This window comes from Phaseolus vulgaris, chromosome 3, assembly GCF_000499845.2.
Source record: "Phaseolus vulgaris cultivar G19833 chromosome 3, P. vulgaris v2.0, whole genome shotgun sequence".
NCBI classification, from domain to species: domain Eukaryota; kingdom Viridiplantae; phylum Streptophyta; class Magnoliopsida; order Fabales; family Fabaceae; genus Phaseolus; species Phaseolus vulgaris.
Window position 1 is genome coordinate 43,960,491 of NC_023757.2, and position 22,099 is coordinate 43,982,589.

The 22,099-nt window shown below is 29.3% G+C and overlaps 2 protein-coding genes across 2 annotated transcripts; both read left to right on the top strand.

Moving 5' to 3' along the window:
* Positions 1–1,050: 1,050 nt before the first annotated feature.
* Positions 1,051–3,208, top strand: LOC137807992 (molybdenum cofactor sulfurase-like). The gene has a single exon (XM_068608880.1). The coding sequence runs from the start codon at positions 1,272–1,274 to the stop codon at positions 3,075–3,077; it is 1,806 nt and encodes a 601-aa protein (XP_068464981.1). The 5' UTR covers positions 1,051–1,271; the 3' UTR covers positions 3,078–3,208.
* An 8,535-nt stretch (positions 3,209–11,743) lies between these two features.
* Positions 11,744–16,220, top strand: LOC137807989 (hydroxymethylglutaryl-CoA synthase-like). The gene is made up of 12 exons (XM_068608877.1): positions 11,744–12,024; positions 12,609–12,715; positions 13,151–13,283; positions 13,732–13,875; positions 14,066–14,224; positions 14,410–14,483; positions 14,572–14,647; positions 14,815–14,870; positions 14,961–15,048; positions 15,234–15,374; positions 15,471–15,620; positions 15,799–16,220. Exons 1-12 carry the CDS (start codon positions 11,962–11,964, stop codon positions 15,988–15,990), a joined length of 1,383 nt encoding a protein of 460 aa, XP_068464978.1. The 5' UTR covers positions 11,744–11,961; the 3' UTR covers positions 15,991–16,220.
* The last annotated feature ends 5,879 nt before the right edge of the window (positions 16,221–22,099 follow it).

Consider the following 22,099-nt stretch of genomic DNA (forward strand, 5'->3'; position numbering starts at 1 on the left):
GTGAGTAAATTGTCCACTATTTCACTAGGAAAAAATTGTCATTATTTTTTGGTTTCTAAATATTTTAAAGAAAAATCAGAACTTTGTTGGTATTGGAAAATAGAAGTCGTCATTCATAAGATCATGTTAACTTTTAAGGTAAATCGAGTTTTATTTATTGGAAATGAATAAATTAATTATAATAAATATTTAATCGAAGTATAACTTTTTTATTTAAACAAATAAATTAATTTTACACAGATGGAAACTTCGTTACATTTCAAGAAGAAAACATATGCGTAATCAGAAAGTAACGTCTTTTTCAAATACACCCTGATAATTATTTTCAAGAAATGAGAGTTATTATTTTGAATAAAGGTTATTGTTTTAGTTTATAAAATTAAAATATAATTTGTTATAACTATAGTTGTATCTGATGTGAAAGCTCTGATGAAGTCAAAGCAGTGGGTCCAACCACAAAATGGTACATGCCTTAATAAAGGGAAAAGATAATCCACTGCATCACGTGGTGGACTAAGCTCATAACTCACGCTCAAAAGTTACGCCAGATTATCACTTATTTACTGTCAACAATCACGTCACTATATTTTTGAGAGAAATTATACTTTAATGGAAATTTCTTAAAACAAATTATGTACTTTGACTTGCTTGAAATTGAAAATAATTATTTATATAACAAAATATCTTCAATTTTAAAGGATAAAAAACTATATTAAAGATGCTTTCTGAGAAGCAGTCAAAAAAGTGTCAGTTTCTCAAAGCACTAGCCTCTGAATGATTGATGATTGTGGTGACTGCTGGGGGTTAATTTACTGTGAAAACCCACCCTGTGGCCTTAACTTTGGTTGTTTTTTACCCTATTTTAAGAAAGCAGCACAACCACTTTTGATCTTGACTAAGATGGCTCAAATGGTAAGGTCCCTGAGATGATCCTCACCACATAATTATGGACCAACCCCTTCAAGACGTAGCTGTATTGGACAATGATCTTCACCGGTAATCTCTAGCCACATTAATCAACAAATCCAGTACAACATCTTCGGTAATAAATGTGTCACGAACTTCCCAATTTTGTTGGTTAAGAAATGAACATTGCCAAGCATGGTCAACCCTACTGTGTATGACCTTAGATCTTTCTTTCCCTCACAGAAGCCAGAAACGTTAACTATGTGGTGGTTGAACGACCATGAACTATTTAGCCATTTACATTTACAAAACTTGTAAGTCAATGTTTTGAAATTTGAAGGGACGACTGAGTCCAAAGAAGCAAAATGCACCCATCTCGTGCTGAAGCAGCAGCAGCCTCACAACCCTGCTTTAATGGCTGCTTCCCATCTCCACTTCTTGCCTCTGAGAGGTCCCATAAGCCTAAAATCAGTAATGTAACTTCATCACACGATGACTTCGCTGCAGCCACATCCTCCAGCCTTCACCCCCATACACAATTCACCAATCCCGAGTCCCTTCCATCTCTGCACGACTCATACATCAGCTTCACCAAAGCATTCCCTCAGTTTTCTGCTACTTCTCAAGTTGATCAAATTCGAGCCCAAGAATACTATCACTTGAACCACTCCAACGCCTGCTTCGATTACACTGGATATGGCCTTTTCTCCTACGCTCAGCAACACACACCTTGCCCCACAACTTCAATTGCTTCTTCTTCTTCTTCTTCATCCTCATCATTGTCCTACTTTACATCAGACGCCTCCTTCTTTGATATATCCTACAAGTCGGTGAACTTGCAGTCCCAGGTTCTCTACGGCGGCCACGAGTCAGAACTGGAAGCCAGAATCAGAAAGAGGATCATGTCGTTCATGAATGTCTCTGAAGCTGAATACACCCTTGTTTTCATTGCCAATGAGGTATCTGCTTTTAAAATTGTAGCCGATTCTTTCCAATTTCAATCCAATAGACGGCTCCTCACAGTGTATGACCATAGCAGCGAGGCATTGGATGTGATGATTGAGAGCTGCAAGAAGCAAGGGGTGCGTGTCTTGTCATCAGAATTCTCCTGGCCCAATCTCGGAATCCAGAGGAGGAAGCTAAAGAAGATGGTCATGAACAAAAGGGAAAAGAGAAAGGGAGGTTTATTTGTTTTCCCACTTCATTCAAGGGTAACAGGAGCACAATATTCCTATGGCTGGATGTCCACGGCTCAGGAGAATGGGTGGTGCGTCTTGCTTGATGTGTGTTCATTGAAACCTAAGGAAATGGACACCTTGGGTATGTTACTTTTTAAGCCTGATTTTATGGTTTGCTCGTTTTACAAAGTTTTTGGTAAAAACCCTTCAGGTGTTGGGTGCTTATTTGTTAAAAGATCTAGTGTGTCTGCTTTGAAAGATCCTTCTAATGCTACAAGCATAGGAATCATAAGCCTTGTCCCAACATTTAAACCTGAGTCTGAACAAGTAGTGATTGAAACTGAAACGGCTCATCCGCAAGAGGGGCCATTATCAACATCAGAAATTGAGGAGTTAAGCACACCCTTTGACTCATCTATGGATAGAAACAGATTAGGTACTAAAAATGATGGCTCAGAGATTCATTGTAGAGGATTAGACCATGCAGACTCTGTGGGTTTATTACTGATCAGTAACAGGACCAAGTATCTGGTCAATTGGTTGGTTAATGCTCTAATGAGTCTTAAACATCCACATCATGAAAATAGGCTTTCCCTAATAAGGGTTTATGGGCCTAAGATAAGTTCTTTCCGTGGACCCGCTGTGGCATTTAATATATTTGACTGGAAAGGGGAAAAAATTGATCCTGCACTTGTGCAGAAGCTTGCTGATAGAAACAACATCTCTATAAATAGGTCATTTTTGAGAAATATAAGGTTCTCTGACAAGAATGAAGAGGAGAGAGTTTGTGAGGTTGAAGGGCTGGGTCTGTCCAAGAAGACACGTAGCCATGAATCTGGGATATACGTTGTGACTGCTGCACTGGGTCTCTTGACAAACTTTGAAGATATTTACAGACTATGGGCTTTTCTTTCTAGGTTCCTGGATGCAGACTTTGTGGAGAAAGAGAAATGGAGATACATAGCTCTAAATCAAAAGACTGTTGAAGTATGAATTTACTGCTTCCTATTGTTTCATTTCGTTATCTCTCTCATTACTTCATTTTTACCGTTACATTATCCTAGAATAATGTTTGTACCAAAGTTTATGTATCTCTGGAGAATTTTTAGAATCACTTTTCAACACCCAATTTTTACTTTTATATAATTTACGCCTCCTTCTTAGAATCCTTTTTTATTAATATAATTTCTAACTTATTACCGCTTGTAAAACTAGTTTCAAGGCTGGCAAAGGTACACACGGGTACTTGGTGTAACTAACTTCAATTTTAATGGAGAAGTTGGATAAAATTGGAAAATATTTCTTTTAGTTGAAAATAGAAAAATATTATATTTATTGTAATAAAATGTTTAGTAAACTAATTGTTTGATTGTACCTTTTCTCTCTACTTTCAATTTCCCAAATTTCATCTTGATTTTTTTGCCCACAACTTGGGTTCTCTTGCAAGTTTAATTTTACAAATTCAGGTTAACCTCTAACTATATGTGAAATTAATAATAACACGATGATGTTACAGAATTACTTGGCTTATGACATGATATTTCTTTAATTGATGTGTGTATAAATAAAAATAGGCTAAAGTATAATTTCTACCATCCAAATTTTTACTTCACGCATTTATTTTCTTATTTTGTAATTATGTAATTTTTTAGCTAAATTATTGAATTTCAATTCATTAATTATTAATTCTTAATGTTGATTATAGTGTGTAGGGACGTGTAAGTAAACCATTGTATCTCTTTAACTTTTTGTTCATGAAATTAGTTTGTTAAATGAGTGAGATTAATTTGATGGGCTGAATAAGGCGGACTCAAAAGAGATCACGTCAACTTATCGAGATGAACATGGGTGTATGTTAAGCTGAGTCCATGTCAAACTGAGTGGGGTTGAGTCTAGGTTAAGCCGGGATAGACTAGGTCTAAGTCAGACCTAGTTAAGTCAAACTCAAGTCGTGTGGGTCGAGTTAGGTTGGGCCAACTTTAAGTTAGGATAAGACAGACTTGGTTCAAGTCAAGCCAAGTTGGGTTGAATCCATATAAGCCAAGTTTGAGCAAGCTCAGATTGAGTCAGGCCTAAGTTAAGTCAAGTCGGGCCAAGTCATGTCAACTTAGGCCTAAGTTAATGTGATTAGGGTTGGATCGAGCTCAAGTCAAGTTAGGTTTATTTAAGACCATATGAAGCAGGTTGGGTTAGGTCCAAGTCATGCTAAGTCGGGCCAACCTAGGTTAGGTTTAATCAATTTGAGTTTAGGTCAAGCACACATCGCGCTAGGTTGGGTGTGGGTCAACTTAGGTCCAAATGAGGTTTATGTTAGCTCGGGTTGAGACAAGCCCAACTCAAGTCATACGCACATTAGGCAATGTTGGGCCTAGGTCAAGTCGAGTCGAGTTTGGCTGGCCTAGGTTGTATTAGATTTACCCAATCAGTCTGAGTCGATTTGGACATACATTAGGCCAAGTGATCTTGAGCCCAAATCAAACCAAGTCAGGTAGGACACGAGTTAGGTTGGGTCCTAATCGGGAAAGGTCAGGTCAGGGTTTAAGTCATGCAATGTTGTGTCAATCGAGCCTAAGTTAAACTAGGTCGAGTTGGGCCAAACTAGGTTGGATTGGGCAAGGCTCAAATTAGGATTGATTAGGTGCAAGTCAAATTGAATTGGGTTGGGTCTGACCTAAGTCAAGAAGGGTCTGAGTCAGGTTGAGCTTAAGTCAATCTCGATAAATCATAAGCAAATCTATATTAGGTTAGTTCGGGCGTAACCAAGTCAAGATGAGTCAAACCAGATCAAGCTCAAGTCAAGTTTAATCAGGTCAGACTGAACTCAAGTCTGATCAAATCAAGTCCAAACCAAATTGGCAAAGACCGAGTTTAAACTAAGTCGTGTCAACCCAAATCTAGTTGGGTTCAAGTTAGAAAATGTTTAGTTGAGTTGTGTCCAAGTTATATAAGGTTGAATCAAATAAAGTTAAGTATAAATTAAATCACACCAAGCTCAGACAATTTGAGTTGAGCTTTAACCTTATAACTAAATTAGGAATAACAAAACTAATTATAATTAAATTATTATTTTTTTAAATCAAATTCTAATTCAAAATATTGAAGAACTTGAATAATTTTAAAAATATTTAAAAATTAATTAAAGTCTTATTTTAATGTTATGATGAACTAAATAAATTTAACTCTACTTTATGTAAAAGTTTTACCAAGTGAGACTTTTTAAACTCACTCATTTAAATAGATTAATAAAAAAACTTATTTTAAAAGACAATTAAAGTTGATTGATAGGTGATTGATAAATGGATGGCTATGCCAAAAAGAAAAGGTTGAGAAAGTTGTAAGAAAGTGTAGTGCATGTGATCTTTCATGCAATAGAAGGATTTCAACTTTAGGTTGTAATAAAAGTAATATCCACGTATACTTCTCACAAATCACTCTCCCCATCGACAACTTCAAGAGAGCAAGACATTCACTTTCCTTATTCTCGCAATTAAACATTTTTAATATTTTCTCTCTTTTTTATGTGAATATCACGATTTACTTTCGCACTGTACTCTATCTATTCAACTATTTGAATATTTTTTTATCAATATTTCTAAATTAAATTTAAATATTTTTATAAGGAAATTATGAATATTTAAAAACAACTTTATCCCATAATTTAAATTATTTATTATAAATTTAAATATACTAATGCAGAATATAATTTATGTTTGTTACAATTAAGAAAAATATATGTATCTATTTTTTATTATAAATAAAGATAAATAATTTAACTGTTAAATCACTAATAAGAATATTTTATAAAAACTATTGAAAATAAAATCATGCGTGACAATCGTGCTAATGTAACTTTATCTATCTGTGTAGAAGTGGAACTAATTCGTTAATATTTGGACTGTAATTATTTTTAAACTCAACACACATCAATTTATTTTGGTAGCTGTTCATTTACTTTATTTCGGTGAATTGGTTGCAATATTCTTGACCCTAATTTAATCGTTTTGATGGTGGTTCATTTATTTAATTTAAGTAATTTGGTTGCAGGAATTAAAGGAGTTGAATTGGTTTGTCCTTTCAAAAACAGATTCGGTACAAAATAAATGCATCTACCCACTTAAAGGAAGCTTAAATATGGAATTGTGATTTGAGAGTATTGCCTAATGATGCAGTCAAATAATCGAAACTTGTTTTTTTTTTTTTTTTAGCTTTATGCATCTATTATCTTTTGAAATTAACAGGTAACATTTTATGTGAAAATGTTATTCTTATTAAATTTTGTTTTGCTCATGAAACCAAATATTACTTGACTGAAAAGTCCCTCACTCAAATGTTCCCTCATAAAAACATTATATGTAAGTTTTGTTTTACTGAAAAATATATCTCAAATTAATTTGTTTAATCGACATTTCTCTTTTGCTATGATATATTTTACTAGTTTAAGGTAGTTTTTTTTTAAATCCTTAAACATTTTGTCATCATCATAAAATTTGTACATTATAATATTAATGTTTATTTCACTTAATCTATACTAATTATTGAATTAATTGATATAGGATGAATTAAAATTTAGTTGGAAAGTAATACTAATTATTTATATTTTATATGTTGATTTATTTTTTTAGTAATTTGTATGTGTTTATTCGTGTTTTATTTTCTAAATATAGTCATTACATATGTGTTGACACATAAATATATCACATTAAAAGTTAAGATTATACACTACCAGAAATCATGAAATAAAAACCAATTTTTAGATATAAAAAATAATTAGTTGCAATAGTAACTAAATTAGAGACCATTTTAGAAATTAAAAAAAAAAATGGTTTCTAAATTAGTTTATATTACTGTTAAGTAGCTTCTAAATTGGTATCTAATTAGCAACCAAGGTTTTAGAGACCAAATTTAGAAACTAAATAATTGGTAGTTAAAACCTTGGTTGCTAATTAGATATCAATTTAGAAACTATTTAACAATAATATAAACTAATTGAAACCAAATTTTTTTAGTTTATAAAATGGTCTCTAATTTAGTTACTATTGCAACTAATTATATTGGTTTCTAAAAATTGGTTTCTATTTCATGATTTTCTTGTAGTGATACTCCTACTTTATAATAGTAGTGAAGATATCTATACATGTTTTAGCTTTTCGAATTTTTATTTCATGTTTTTCAAATATATATATATATATATATATATATATTGTTTTGTAAAGTAATGTGTTTAGGTATTTATATATTTTTTTTACATATTATACATACTATAAATAGATAACTATTGTAAGATAAGATATTTACTAATGACATTATTGTTTATTCTATCATTGCATTAGTTATTATTCACAAATAATTACTTGAACGTTAGAGTATTTTTACAAGCATCCTATCCTTCAAAGTCAAGATCTTCAAGATTGAGACCTCCTAAATCGAGATCCATCATAGCAAATCGAAGACCTTCAGTCAACATAAGTCTAGTTCAAGAAAGAATGTGTGGTCTCTCATAGGTCAAACTAGCCTTATAAAAACACTTATATTATTGATTTACATGCCAATAATTATCCTAACAAATTCAATTTTTTTATATTTTTTATTACACTTGGAAAATAATTAAAAGTTAAATATATTTATTTTTCATAAAAATACAGTTTTGTGATCTATATTTTTAAATTATTTTAATATAACAAATTTATATTTACACTTCACTCCCATTAATGCAAAATAGTTTTAAATGACGTTATATAACAAAGATTATAAAGGGACTATTGTAAAGAATTAACCACTGACATTTCTATCATTCACGCTAAACATGATAGTTATTTTTTAATTGCTGTCACATATATACATATGATGATGATTGCTTTTGGATCGTGATCGTGTGTATCTTAAATTGACAATCCTTAATGGAATCATTGTCGTACGGTACATAAACCACAATTCAAAAGAAATTATCGTAGTATATAATGATATTGTGTTCATGCGTAGAGGATATGATAATTAAGAATTGAAATGTTGAGGTGGTATGAAAGTTTTTTTTTTATTGTACTGATTTTCTCTTCCTTTACATAGTATCATTTCCTTAGTTTAGTTTTAAATTCTTAAGTTCGATTATAACAATAGTTTGATTATTGTGTGCATTGGGATTCTTGTATATGAATAATGTTTAGTTAACTTCAGAAATTGGTTGAATTTTGAGGTTAGATGACTTCTATTTTTTAATTTATGTACTTGGACTTGTTTTTGTGATTAATAACTACACTTGGACCTAAAGTTTCTACTTATTATTTTAGAGAAGTTGAATATACTATTAAAGTGAGAGAAATATTCTCGGGTTTTTGATCATCATGGGGTTATTTTTTTTTGTTTATACAAAAATGGGGTCCGTTTTAAAAAAATTACAAATTTAGGCAAGTCGTATCAATTCGGCACAACTTCATATGCACAAATCGTCTCAATTAGGCACGACTTCTGTCATGTCATACTAAAATCGTGTCAACTTGGTACGACTTCTGCCCTGTCATACTAAAGTCGTGTCAACTTGGTACGATTTCTGCCACGTCATAATTTTTTTTTTAATTTTATTGTTTATATATTGGGTAGTAAATTATGTAATGTTAAAAATTAATTTGATACATAATGTAGCAAATAAGTCAAATCACAAATCACAAATAATTTAAAAAGAATTATATATATTTTAAATAAGTCAAATAATATAAATAATTTGACTAATGTAGCAAATCACAAATAACAAAATTATAAACAAATCATAAATTATGATTTTTTTTTTGGGAACTAATAATTATTTTTATCACAAATCAAATAATACATTTTTCGTAAACCTGTTTATTCTTTTAAATGTCATTTATATTAAAATATAAAATGGTATAAGTACTATAACTATTTTCAAATGATTAAATAACTGTAAGTACTTTTATTTATTTATATATATATATATATATATACTATGAATAATTTAAATAATATAAATAATTGTATTTCTGTAACAAATCTCAAATAACAAAATTTACAGATTATTCATGCTTTCAAACAAGATTTCTATAATAATTCATTTAAGATACTGTAATATCTTTAAACAAATCCAAATAAAATAATTTATTTATATTATTTTGTTATTTATGATTTGACTTATTTGCTACATTATGTATCAAATTAATTTTTAACATTATATAATTTACTATCCAATATATAAACAATAAAATTAAGAAAAAAAAAAATATATGACGTGGCAGAAGTCGTGTCAAGTTGGCACGGCTTCAATAGGACAGGGCAGAAGTCGTGCCAAGTTGTCACGACTTCAGTATGACAGGGCATAAATCGTGCAAAGTTGTCACGACTTCAGTAGGACAGGACAGAAGTCGTGCCAAGTTATCACGACTTCAGTAGGACAAGGCAGAAGTCGTGCCAAGTTGTCACGACTTCAGTATGACAGGGCATAAATCGTGTCAAGTTGCGACGATTTGTGCATATGAAGTCGTGCCGAATTGGCACGACTTGTCTAAATTTGTAATTTTTTTTTAACCGAACCCCATTTTGGTAAAAAAAAAAAAAAACTCCATCATGGTCAAAAAATCAATATTCTCATGTTTTTTATAATATCTTTTAAATTTATTCTTAAGTGGTTTACATGTTATATTATTATATTATAATGTTGTATTTTGTGAAAGCTTGTTATAATTTTTAGTGATTATAATATACATTTTGAAAAATGAACGGTTTGAAATTAAATGTATATTTCAATGATAGGTAGTTACCTCAAAGATAATATGATTTGGCATGGTAGTAATGTGACTATTGAGTTATGGAACATTTGTAATGACATATTCAAATTTTATCGATAAATTCATTCATATAAATGAAAGTGATAAAAAAAAGTCAATAAAAACTTTTATCACCCATTTTGAGAGAATAAATATTGAAAAGCTAATTTAATATATTTGAATTGCCAATTAGAATAAAAAAAACCAATTAGAATCAAAATCGTAAAATAATTTGATGTTTGGATGTAATTTAACTATATGTCAAGTGTTAGTCATATATACAATTTTTTAAAATTATTGAGTCTTAGAATAATTTTAATTGATTTTTCAGTGTCGAAGTATATAATGTACTTGTGAATTGATTGCATAGTTTTATATATTTTTATAGATGAAAATTTATGTGTTATTTTGTAATTAGAATGATATTGTGTTCATGCGTGAGCCTTAAATTTAGAACAACTTATAGAATTACCTTTTAATATTTCAATATACATTTGTTTAGTTATATTACAAGACTTGGTTTTAGTAAAACCATGCACATGTTTATTTTTGTTGTTTCTTAAGTTAGATTATGAATATTTAGTTCATTTTAAATTAAATTTAACGTGATTATAATATGATATTACGTGGTTTATTTTTAAAAAAAATGTAGAAACTAATATATTAGACTTAGGATGTGTCTAAGAAGAACAGAGGAGATAAATGAAAAGTATATGGTGGATGAAAAATAAAGGAGATGGGTGAAAGTAAATAGAACAAATACATTTTTAAGGACTAAAATAAATATAAAGGAAAAAATAGAACAAATATAGAGAAAGAATAAGTTAAGAGAAAAGAGTGTAAAAAATAGAATTGAATGGTTAATCGTTTGGTATTGTAAAATGAGTGAAAATAGTAAAAAAGCTATATAGAAGTTATATACTTTGATTAATTTAATACAAATAATTAAAATATGAATAAAATTAATAAAATCAATCTTACCATTTTTAAACTTTTTTTTTTTTATTCTCTTCTCCTCAAGCACATCACATCAATTTTCTACTTCATTGCCTTTTTTCTTCCGCGCTCTACCACATAAATATATAATGCTTATTTTTCTTTTACTAGACAAACTTTGAAGTATCGAATTAAGGTCAACTATACTATTCTATTTGTACGGGTTTTAAATAGAACTAAATTATATTTAACTAAATTGAACTGTACTAAAAAACTAAATTATTTAAAAAAAATAAATTAAATTGCTATATTACTTTAATTTAAAAAATGAATTATTTAAAAATGTTATTATTTTTTAACTAAATTGATTTATAATTTATGAGTTTGTAAAAACATATTTTGAAAATAAAATATTTATTGATAGAAGTTGAATCAATTAAAAATAGTTTAAATAATTGAAAATAATTTGAAGAAAATTACAATATAATATAGTTTAGTTTTATTTATTTAAGTTATTGTACCATTCAAATAACTACTCAGTTGAATTTTAGAATATGTGAATTCAATTCAGTCATTTTTCTCAAGAGAATACTAAGCTTTTGGAGTATCAAAATAAGGGTGATTGTGAAAGAGAGAATATTTTCTGAGGACAAGGTAGAAGAATCATACTTTGATACTGGTTATAATCTCTCCCACCTAACTCCAAATGAAATGGTTAGTGCATTTTTTTTATTTTTTTTTCAAATGAATTACAAAAATAACTTGATTTTATTTTATAAATAAATAGCAGAAGAAAAAAAAACATTTTAGAATGTGGTCATACCGTTGAACATGTGTATAGAACTCCGTCACTAATGGGACCAAGAAATGTTGGTTCTTAGGAGTTGTGAGGTTCTCGCGGATGAATGGCAAGACCGGTAATTAGAGGGAAACGTGAGGGTGAGATTGTTAAAGCAAAACAGCCAATTCTGCATTTGTTGCGACCTAACTAGCTCTCTCTACCTTCAAACTTTCCGACGTAAGAAGCAAAACGACAAAACCACTTCGTTGCTGCTAACTGCTTACTTATACTTCTTCCCCCAATATATAAATATATTTGCACGTAAGGGCTCTTCACCCAACCAAACCCTCTATTTCTCTCTCTCTTACAGGGACCGCGATTAACTGTGATGGCAAAGAATGTGGGGATTCTCGCTATTGACATCTACTTCCCTCCTACCTGTATTCAACAGGTGAACGCGTCTATCTTTCAATCCTCTCTCCTTTTCATCTTAATTTCACCTTTATTTTTTGCATAATCCTATGATTCACACACGCGCCAGTTTGTTTTATGACCATTAACCAAGTATAGGGGAACTGTCACAGAAGTTGAGTTCAGTACAAGAATTTTGTTTTTCGATTTATGCTCATGATTCAATAATGAAGATCGTCTCATGAACGTTATACTTGTTAGTAGCCAATTGCTTAAGAGCCTCAAAAAATTGTTATGCGCTTTTCTTATCACTATTGAAAAGGACTAGGCCTAACAGGGCCATGGTTTCTGTGTTCTGTGACACACATAACATAACTCTGTTTTTCTGCGGGAAAAATCGTGAGATCTTCTTAAACTGCATCCTAATCCAATTTATGGCGTTTTTCTCCATTTTTTGACAGGGGAAGGAAAGGGAAAGAACAGAACTTGTTATTGATTATTATCACTTATATTATACGCATCCATTTGTTTTGTTATCTCGCTGATGTAAATTGATGTTGTCCTGTCCACACTTTTTTTTTTTCTTCCTTTATCGTAATGTTTTCTGTTTCTTCACTTATGCAGGAAGTGCTGGAGGCTCATGATGGTGCCAGTAAAGGAAAATATACTATTGGACTTGGTCAAGATTGCATGGCGTTTTGTACAGAAGTAGAAGATGTCGTTTCGATGAGGTTTCTGCTTTGGATTTTATAATCTTTATAATTTATATTCTGGCAATAGTAGATATTATATGCTTACTTTGTTTGGACTTGCCATTGCATATAGTCACTATTGCTGCTTCCTGAGCAAGAAATGTAATTTGAGGAGAGACAGAAAAATCATGTATAACAATAATGATGTAAAGAAACAGTCCCTTTTTATTCTATCATAAGCCATTTTTTTAACCATATAAAGGAGATGAGTTTATAGCATTATACAAAGCAAATGTTCAAATGCCATTATATTATTTTAATCTTTTGTAGGCTTATATTTTTATGTTTTCGTTTTACTGCTTGTATAACACTAGACATGCCGGCCAAAGCAATCTTGATATATTGTTCTGTTTGCTTTTGTGTCAAAATATTAAATAGGACTTTGCTTTTGAGGACTAACTCTGCCATTTTCAGTTTGACAGTAGTTTCTTCCCTTCTAGAGAAGTATGGGATAGATCCTAAACAAATTGGTCGGCTGGAAGTAGGTAGTGAGACTGTGATTGACAAAAGCAAATCCATCAAAACTTTCCTAATGCAGATCTTTGAGGTATGCTTTCACTGTCAAACTGCATGTTGACATGGATAGATGATTCTCTTTGTTAATGTAAATTGACTTTCTTCACCACATAATGGTATTTTAAAAATTCTTAACTGATAAATACATAAAATGTATGGAATGATTAAACCTTAAATTGAAGTATTTTAATGCTGGACTGGACTGGAGGTTTTTCGTTGTCAATGTTGGGTATATCATCTAAAAGAGAGCATAGCTGAAGTGTTTCATAACTATCTGGGGTCTTTTCATTAATTCTATACCCAGACCAGATACCAGCTTCTGCATTTGAATGCCATTAAGTAATGTTCCACTGTTTCGAATATAATAAGTATTGCTAATAATCAAAATTTTGTGGTTATGTTAATGACTTTGTTGATCAAAATATCTATTTCTGTAGCTTTTTAGTACAATATTCATTTTTTTTGTCTGAAATACGCAGAAATATGGAAATACCGATATCGAGGGTGTTGATTCAACTAATGCATGCTATGGAGGAACTGCTGCTTTATTCAATTGTGTCAATTGGGTGGAAAGCAGCTCATGGGATGGGCGCTATGGACTTGTTATTTGCACAGACAGCGCTGTAAGATCACTTCCATATTCATGGTCTTTGAACTATATATTACTAACAGTGAACATGTTTCCCATTCTTGCTATTTTAAGAAATACAAGTTATGAACTCAGATGCATATCCTATATTCGGTTGTACCGTGATGTCAAGTTAGTCTCAATCAACTCAAGCATGTGTCACTGATGATGGGTTCCTTTCTCAGGTATATGCTGAAGGACCTGCTCGACCTACTGGTGGAGCTGCCTCTGTTGCCATGCTAATTGGTCCTGATGCTCCCATTGCTTTTGAAAGCAAATTGAGGGGAAGTCATATGGCTCATGCCTATGACTTTTACAAGCCTAATCTTGCCAGCGAATATCCAGTAAGCTGCTCTCAGTATACTTGGACTATGGGATCTCATGCTTTGAGAGCGTACTAGTGTGAAAGAAATCATTGAATTTTCTTTCTGTTTGAGAAAGTGCTACGAGGGATGACACTTAACTGTGTCCATTCTTTACTTGACTTTTGACTAACTACAATAAATCCACGTCGTTTATGTTTTTATAGGTTGTTGATGGAAAGCTTTCTCAAACTTGTTACCTTATGGCCCTTGATTCTTGCTATAATCACTTAAGTCATAAGTAAGTTTCTGATGTTATATTTTTTCATAAATTTGGTTTGTAAATTGTAAATTTAAACCAAGCACATTACAGCATTGCTCTTTGGCAGATATGAGAAACTAGAGGGGAAACAATTTTCTATTTCTGATGCTGAATACTTTGTATTTCACTCTCCATATAACAAGGTATGGCTATAAGGATCTCATTCAACATCTTAGCAGCGCACCTACCCCCCTCTCATTTAAGAATGCTTTGTATAATAATCATTCATGATTTATCTATCTTAATTGATACCTGCATGTGCATTTTCTTTTCTGTTTATATATCTATCTAATACTTCGAGTTATTGCAGCTTGTACAGAAAAGTTTTGCTCGTTTGGTGTTCAATGACTTCTTGAAAAATCCCAGGTTCTTTTTATTTTTTCATCTCTGGAAACCTTTTCTAAATTTCAAAATTTTCATGTATTGGTAGTGTTTAAAAGTTGGTTATGATTACAGTTCTGTGGATGAGATTGCCAAAGAAAAGCTGGAACCTTTTGCAACATTATCTGGTGATGAGAGCTATCAAAGTCGGGATCTAGAAAAGGTCTAAGAGCTCTAAGTATAGTTTGGGAAGTAAAATGATGTTCTTATGTTTCTTTAGTCACTCATTTATTTCTCACTTTTCCTTTGGGTTGGAGGGAAAAGATACTATTTCCCATTTATGTAACTATTAAGAAAATGGACAATTTGAAACTTTTGCTAATGTTGTAAAGTATTCTTGATTTACAGGCATCCCAGCAAGTTGCTAAGCCTCAATTCGATGTAAAGGTGCAACCAACTACCTTGATACCAAAACAAGTCGGCAACATGTACACCGCATCTCTTTACGCCGCATTTATTTCACTTATTCACAACAAGCATAGCACATTGGTGAATGTTCTAAACACTACCTTAGTTAAATATAAGTGTCTTCTCAACACAGGTTCGTGCTTTCTGATATTAAGATTTACATTTTACAAATTGCAGGATAGTAAGAGGGTAATATTGTTCTCGTATGGAAGTGGCTTAACTTCCACAATGTTCTCCTTGCAACTACGTGAAGGTCAATCTCCATTTAGCTTGTCAAACATTGTCAAAGTGATGGATGTAGCTGGAAAATTGAAGTCAAGGCATGAGGTATTTATGTTTTTTTCATCTTTTTAGTTGTGTCTCAAGATTTTTTTATTTTTTTTACTTGGAATGGTCTAGAATTTCTTTTTCACTATCTTGTTTCAATGCTCACAAGATGTAGAAAACAGAACCTTTGTGGGTTCACAATTTATTAGACTTTTGACAAGTGCAATTTTTTATGCAGTTTCCACCAGAGAAATTTGTTGAAACCATGAACCTAATGGAACACAGGTATGGTGCGAAGGAGTTTGTAACAAGCAAGGACACCAGCCTTTTATCTCCAGGCACATTCTATCTCACTGAAGTTGACTCTATGTATAGGAGATTCTATGCTAAGAAAAGTAGTGAAAATGATTTGGTCACCAATGGTCACTGATGTTTACTTAGAGGATGTGTAATACTTAGAAGCCATAAAATCAACTGTCTAGCATTTATAAGGTTTGTTATTGTTTACATTAGTTTCTTCTTGAGAGGACACTAATTATGATTAGGGTAGCAGTATATTGATTTGTCAAATATGTTACCTTAAATAGGGAGTATAATATATTTAACATTTACTTTTAAAAGGCTAATGCTATCAGTTGAAAATTCAGAATTTGAGAGAAAGGAGTCTAGTGATCTTGTTTTACAAAAGCAGAGATGTTCAAATATTTTTCTATTTTACCTTTAATAATATTTCAAAATTTGAGTATAAATTTTATATATGTAAAAAATAAAATAAAAATTAATAGATAGTGGAACAAAGAAAAAAAAAGATTAAATAGGAGAAGTAATTCTCATAGATTAAAAAAAGTATTTAATTACATCTTACTGACGTATAATTATACTTTCTTTTATTACATCATAATTTTAATATATTATTCTATTTTATTCTTATATAATAAACAAAATCACATAACTAAAAAAATAATAATACATATATATTTTTATTTATAAAAATATTATAAAACAATATAGTAAGAGATACACACATATATCACCCATTTTCCCTGCTATATATATATTACACAGTTTTATATATTTTGAATGAATTATATTAATTTCATATTTTATTATAATTCTTAACTAAATTTAATATGAATAATTATAATGATACTAAATTGTTATTCAGTAATTGAATCCACAAATTATAAAGTGAATTTATACATATTAAGTAACTGCTGAAAAAGGAATTTGTACTTGTAATTTTCTTTCTATAAGAAATTAAAATCATTTTAATAATATGAAACATTTACGTTAACTTATTGTCATGTTCAATAAATAATTGATATTTTATCTATGAAATTCTACATTTTCTTCAAATTTTACCAATTATAACCAGTAAGAAATAATGTACTAGTTTCCTTTTAGAAAAGGTAATATAAGAATTAAAAACCTATAATTCCTTTTATTCTTCTTATTTTCGAAATATGAAATGAAACCTCTCTCATTTTATAATAATAAAATGTTAAAACAATGAAATGACATTTTTATCTATTTCATTTCAATATATCTCAGGGACTATATTTAATCCACTTTATTTCATTCTCTGTCTCCAATCTAAAGTTCAAACATATTCTTAAAGAACTGGTTAAAAAAAACACATTTTCTATATCATTTGGTGAGATTACTTATAATAGGTGCATGTCTGGATTTTTTTAGGTGAACTTCGAATGTTACGTGGTGAATTCAATGCCAGAGATATTAAATTAATCCAACGGTGTTATTGCATTCGATTTTTTTTTTTAAAATATTATATTAATTAAATTAGATACTTAGAGGTTAAAAAAATTATTAATATCTAAATTAAATACTAGTTTAAATATAAAAAAATTATTAGTATCTAAATTAGTTTTGATTATTAATAAATAGTTTCTAAATTTGTATCTAAATAGCTATCAAGATTTTTATCCACCAATTATTTAGATTTTAAAGTTAGATTGGTAGCTGTAACATTCATAAATATCAATTAGAAACTATTTATCAATAATATAAATTAATTTATATATTAATAATATTTTTGTTTTTAAAATAGTATTTAATTTAATTAATATAATAATTAATTATTTTTATTTAAAATTGGTTTTATTAATTTTTTAGTAGTGCATATGAGAATAATATTTATGAAAGACACTAAGAATATCTATTATATTTTATGCTAAATTAAAAATAATTAATATATATTAAATTATTTTTAGTAGTTATGTATCTCAAAAGTTATGTCATATTTAATGTATGGTTATTAAAATGGTAATTCTATTTTGTAATAAATAAAAATATTAAAGGAGAATGCCATTTGTTTATAAATAATAGATTAGGTCTTCATATCACATTTGTTTATTTACTAGTCTGACATCCCATTATAGTAAGAAAATTAAGTTATTTACTAACCTGACATCCCATTATAGTAAGAATATTAAGTTATTTACTAACCTGACATCCCATTATAGTAAGAAACATAAATATTACTTTAAGTGAAAAACTTTCAACAGAGTATGTATTCATCGGAAGTGCAAAATAATTGTATTTTTCCATCATTATGAATTCAAGTATGTTTTTTAAGTTATGGTGATTAACATGGTAGATTCAAGACTGTATAGATGATAGTTTTTTTTTATCAAATTCTTAAGTTTGGTTTTAACTATACTTGAACATCAATATTATTTATTTATTTCATTATATTATTCTATATATTTACCATGTGTTTAATATAAAATCATATATATATATATATATATATATATCTTTTGAGTATTATAATTAGAAAAAAAAATTAATAATTGGATTATTTTATTTTTTTAGATATATTTTGATATGACAAAATGATAAACTTATTGACAATTGAGTATATATGTATGTGTTTTTAATTGAACTATAAATAATATGATAAAAAAAATTATATTTTTGAAATCAATTACTTGATAATTATCATATGGTCATTTATTTATATATTTTGAGATTAATTAATTGAACACCAAAATTACTTCTCTTGTGTAAATTAATTTATTTTAAAATATAAAAGTATTATGAGTTTAAAATGTGTGGCGTATTAGACAACCGAAAGGATAATTAATATTGCATGTGCACTGGTCGTGATAATATTGCATAATAATTATTCAAATTTTACATGTAAATATTAATCATTCTAAAGAAAGATTTATCATTTGATATGCTTGAATTGTTAGCATTTTTATCATTGCATTGAGACATCATTGAACAATTAAATATTTATCTAAAGATAATATTAATTATCGATATCTTTAAATGGGTATTTATTTTTATTTTATTTTGAGACTTATGTAATTGTATTTTATGTTTATTGTTCTCAATTCACTTGAGAATAATCCTGCCAGTATTATTCGTGAATGGTTTGGATTGTTCTGTTTTAATTTGTTAAAATACTAATTCAATCGAGTAATTTTACGTGAAATTAATAAATTAAAATAAATTTTCAATCTATATATTAAAATTTATATTACTCTCTCATTTTGAAATTCTTTTACATAAGATCAAAATATAAGTTTTTGAAATATTTTATTATTATTGAGAGAGTCTAAACTGAGTTATAAATTATTTATGAAGTTTTTTTAAAAAAAATATGAGATTAATGTGTTTTGAAAAGAAACATAGATCTTTATATTGTACTGTATTGTTTGGTGATATTGTTTTCATTTTCTATACTCATTTTGGATTCTTAGATTACTTTGGATAGAGTTTCCAAATTTAGTATAGTGACAAGGTGTTATTAGGTGTGAAAATCAATCTTTTAAGATTCAAAAACTTTACAAGATCTGAATAAGGGAATGTAGTTTTTGTGTATAGTTAACCAATATAAAATCAATTTTAATTAATTATGTACATCTTCCTCCTCTCTTTTTCGATATTTTTTATCTTGATTCTATACATTAAATTAAATTGAAATCAACAAAATCCTTCAATTGAATGTAACAACATATAAAAGAGTTTTCTCATTTATTATACATAATTTATATTTCTATTTTATCTTTAATTATATTTAAAATTAGAAAATTTTAAAAAAAATATTCAGAAGTTAGAAATAACTCATTAATTTTATTTTCTAAAAAACTGTAAAGGAATGGAGTATCTTTTTTCTCACTAATCTGATATAAAAGAGTTGACATTGTTATGTATGAGTCAATTATTTTTAATTTCTCGTTACTTAATTATTTACTTTAAAGAGTTGAATGGAAGAAAAAGTTCACATTAAATTTTGAATTAGAATTGTTATTAATTTTATCATTTAAGAACTAAAATTGTAAATTTGAAACGCTAAAACCATCAACTTTAAATTTAAGGACTAAAATGAAATTTGACTTAAATTCAAATTCAAGAGATTAAAAATATATTTTAGCTAAAAAATTACAAAACTATTTTTTATCTAATTATTTTAGTTAACTATGTTATTGCTGGCATAAATATTATTAATAACACCAGTAATAAGTATGACTAGACTACGTTAATACTCAAAAGATAAGAAAAAATATTTTTAAAATTCAGAGATGAAGAAAAAATCAATTTAATGACTAAAAAAGACTTGAATTTAAAAAACTAAAAATAAGACCCACTCTTCTGATGGTGTGTGAACCACCATAAATTAATGGTGCCTACCAATGAAAACCATTAATTCAGGCAGAAACCCAACTTTTGGAGGTCCCTCTCTCATCATCTTTGGGACTTATTGGTCTAAAGAGGAGACCATCCCTTTCTGTGGTCCAGGAATAAGATGGATGAGAATTGGTGGATCCCATGGAGCAGATCTTAACACGTGTCACTCCATGCTTCCCTTCACACATTTGATGAAATTACAATGGTGTGATAATGATGTTTCCCACTCGAACATTTATACCTCGTCCCTACCCAGCCCCTACAAAATTCCTTATTATTTAAGGTTATTGCCATATGCAACTAACTAACTACGTTTCAAACATAATCATAAATACAATGGATTCTTATCAAATTTACACGTAACAACAACTCCCCCATCAATATACAATATCACCACCCAATTCGTCATCATATTCTATATCAACCTTAAACTAACACTTAAATATTATCTTTTCCTTTCAGATCTTGTAAGAAACTTATCCAACCATCTTCCAATACAACACAGCTCCTACGATCAACTGGTATTCTTATTTGGGTGAAGTTTTCTATTTTCACAATTATAACAAAAGGGTCATGTTGTGTATAGGTAATGACTTTGACGTCGGTACCACTAAATAAGAGATATCTTTCGTTAAGGTAGAAATCTTATTGTATTTATTTATTGTATCACACGGATAATGCGAAGCGGGTCACATGGACCGGTTTGTAGTATAAAAAAGTATGAGGTAAACTTACTAATTTAGTCCGTTGATTTGTTTAAGTCTGTTCTGCATAACTCATAGTTCGCACGGGCCAACAGTGGGGAGAGACAAGTTGGCTGGTACTAAAAAAATGAATGTTTTATTTTAATCATATAAAAGAGTTAGTATTAAGAGTAATAGTGGATTTAGTTTTAAGTACAGTCTTATATTTAAAATTTGTTAATAAAAAAATAATATAAAGAATATATTGTAAGAAATTATGTAAATTAATTTCTATAAAGTGACTCACATGACTTAGAGTTTGGGCTTTAGGCCCGAATATGATTTAATAATAATAATAGAATTAAAGGCCCATTGGTTAATGTGAGAAATATATATATGATGATATACCTAATGGAAAACCTACATCTGATGGAGATTGGGAACTAAAGGCTATAGGCTTCTGTCTCTGCAAATAATAGTTGTCTCACTGTTCACCATCACGAAAGTGTGTGACAAGAACGGAATTGCTAAGAGATAGATTGGGACAAAAGAGATAAAGTAATTGCTCAAGTAGGATCGCTCATAGATCAAGGTAAGTGCCTATTCCTTCTTGATTGTATGATTGTATGATTGTGTGAGAATCATGATATGATAAGATCTATATGTGAACATAATTATGTGTTCACAATTTACGTTTATTCATGTTTTAATTTACATATATTTCAATAGGATAGTTAAAAAATTAGTCATTTTCAATAAAATAATTTGTAGTAAAACTTTGATAAGATACTCTTATACATTTACATACATATATAGGAAAAATAGATGCAAAGAAAACTTTAATTATTTTTAATCAAGCCTTCTAATAATTCTCATACTTGAATTTATATGTTTATCTTAAGAAGGATAAAATTGTATTTTTTTAGTAGTATGAATAAGTTTTTTTTATAATTAATGAAATTTTAATTTTTGAAAAAAAAAGTATTTTTCTTATGCGGGCTGGCCAACAGGCTCGCACAGGCCAATATTGTTTGACGAACCATCGTAGGTGTCTTGTCCTTCAACGCTAAGCACTCGTCGATTTTGTCACCGAAATTATGGTGATATCTACATTGCTTGCCTGTGTCGGTATTTCATGGCTTTGACACTTTACAAGGTGTTGGGATAAGATCGGTACTTAGAGTCTCTTCTAAAATC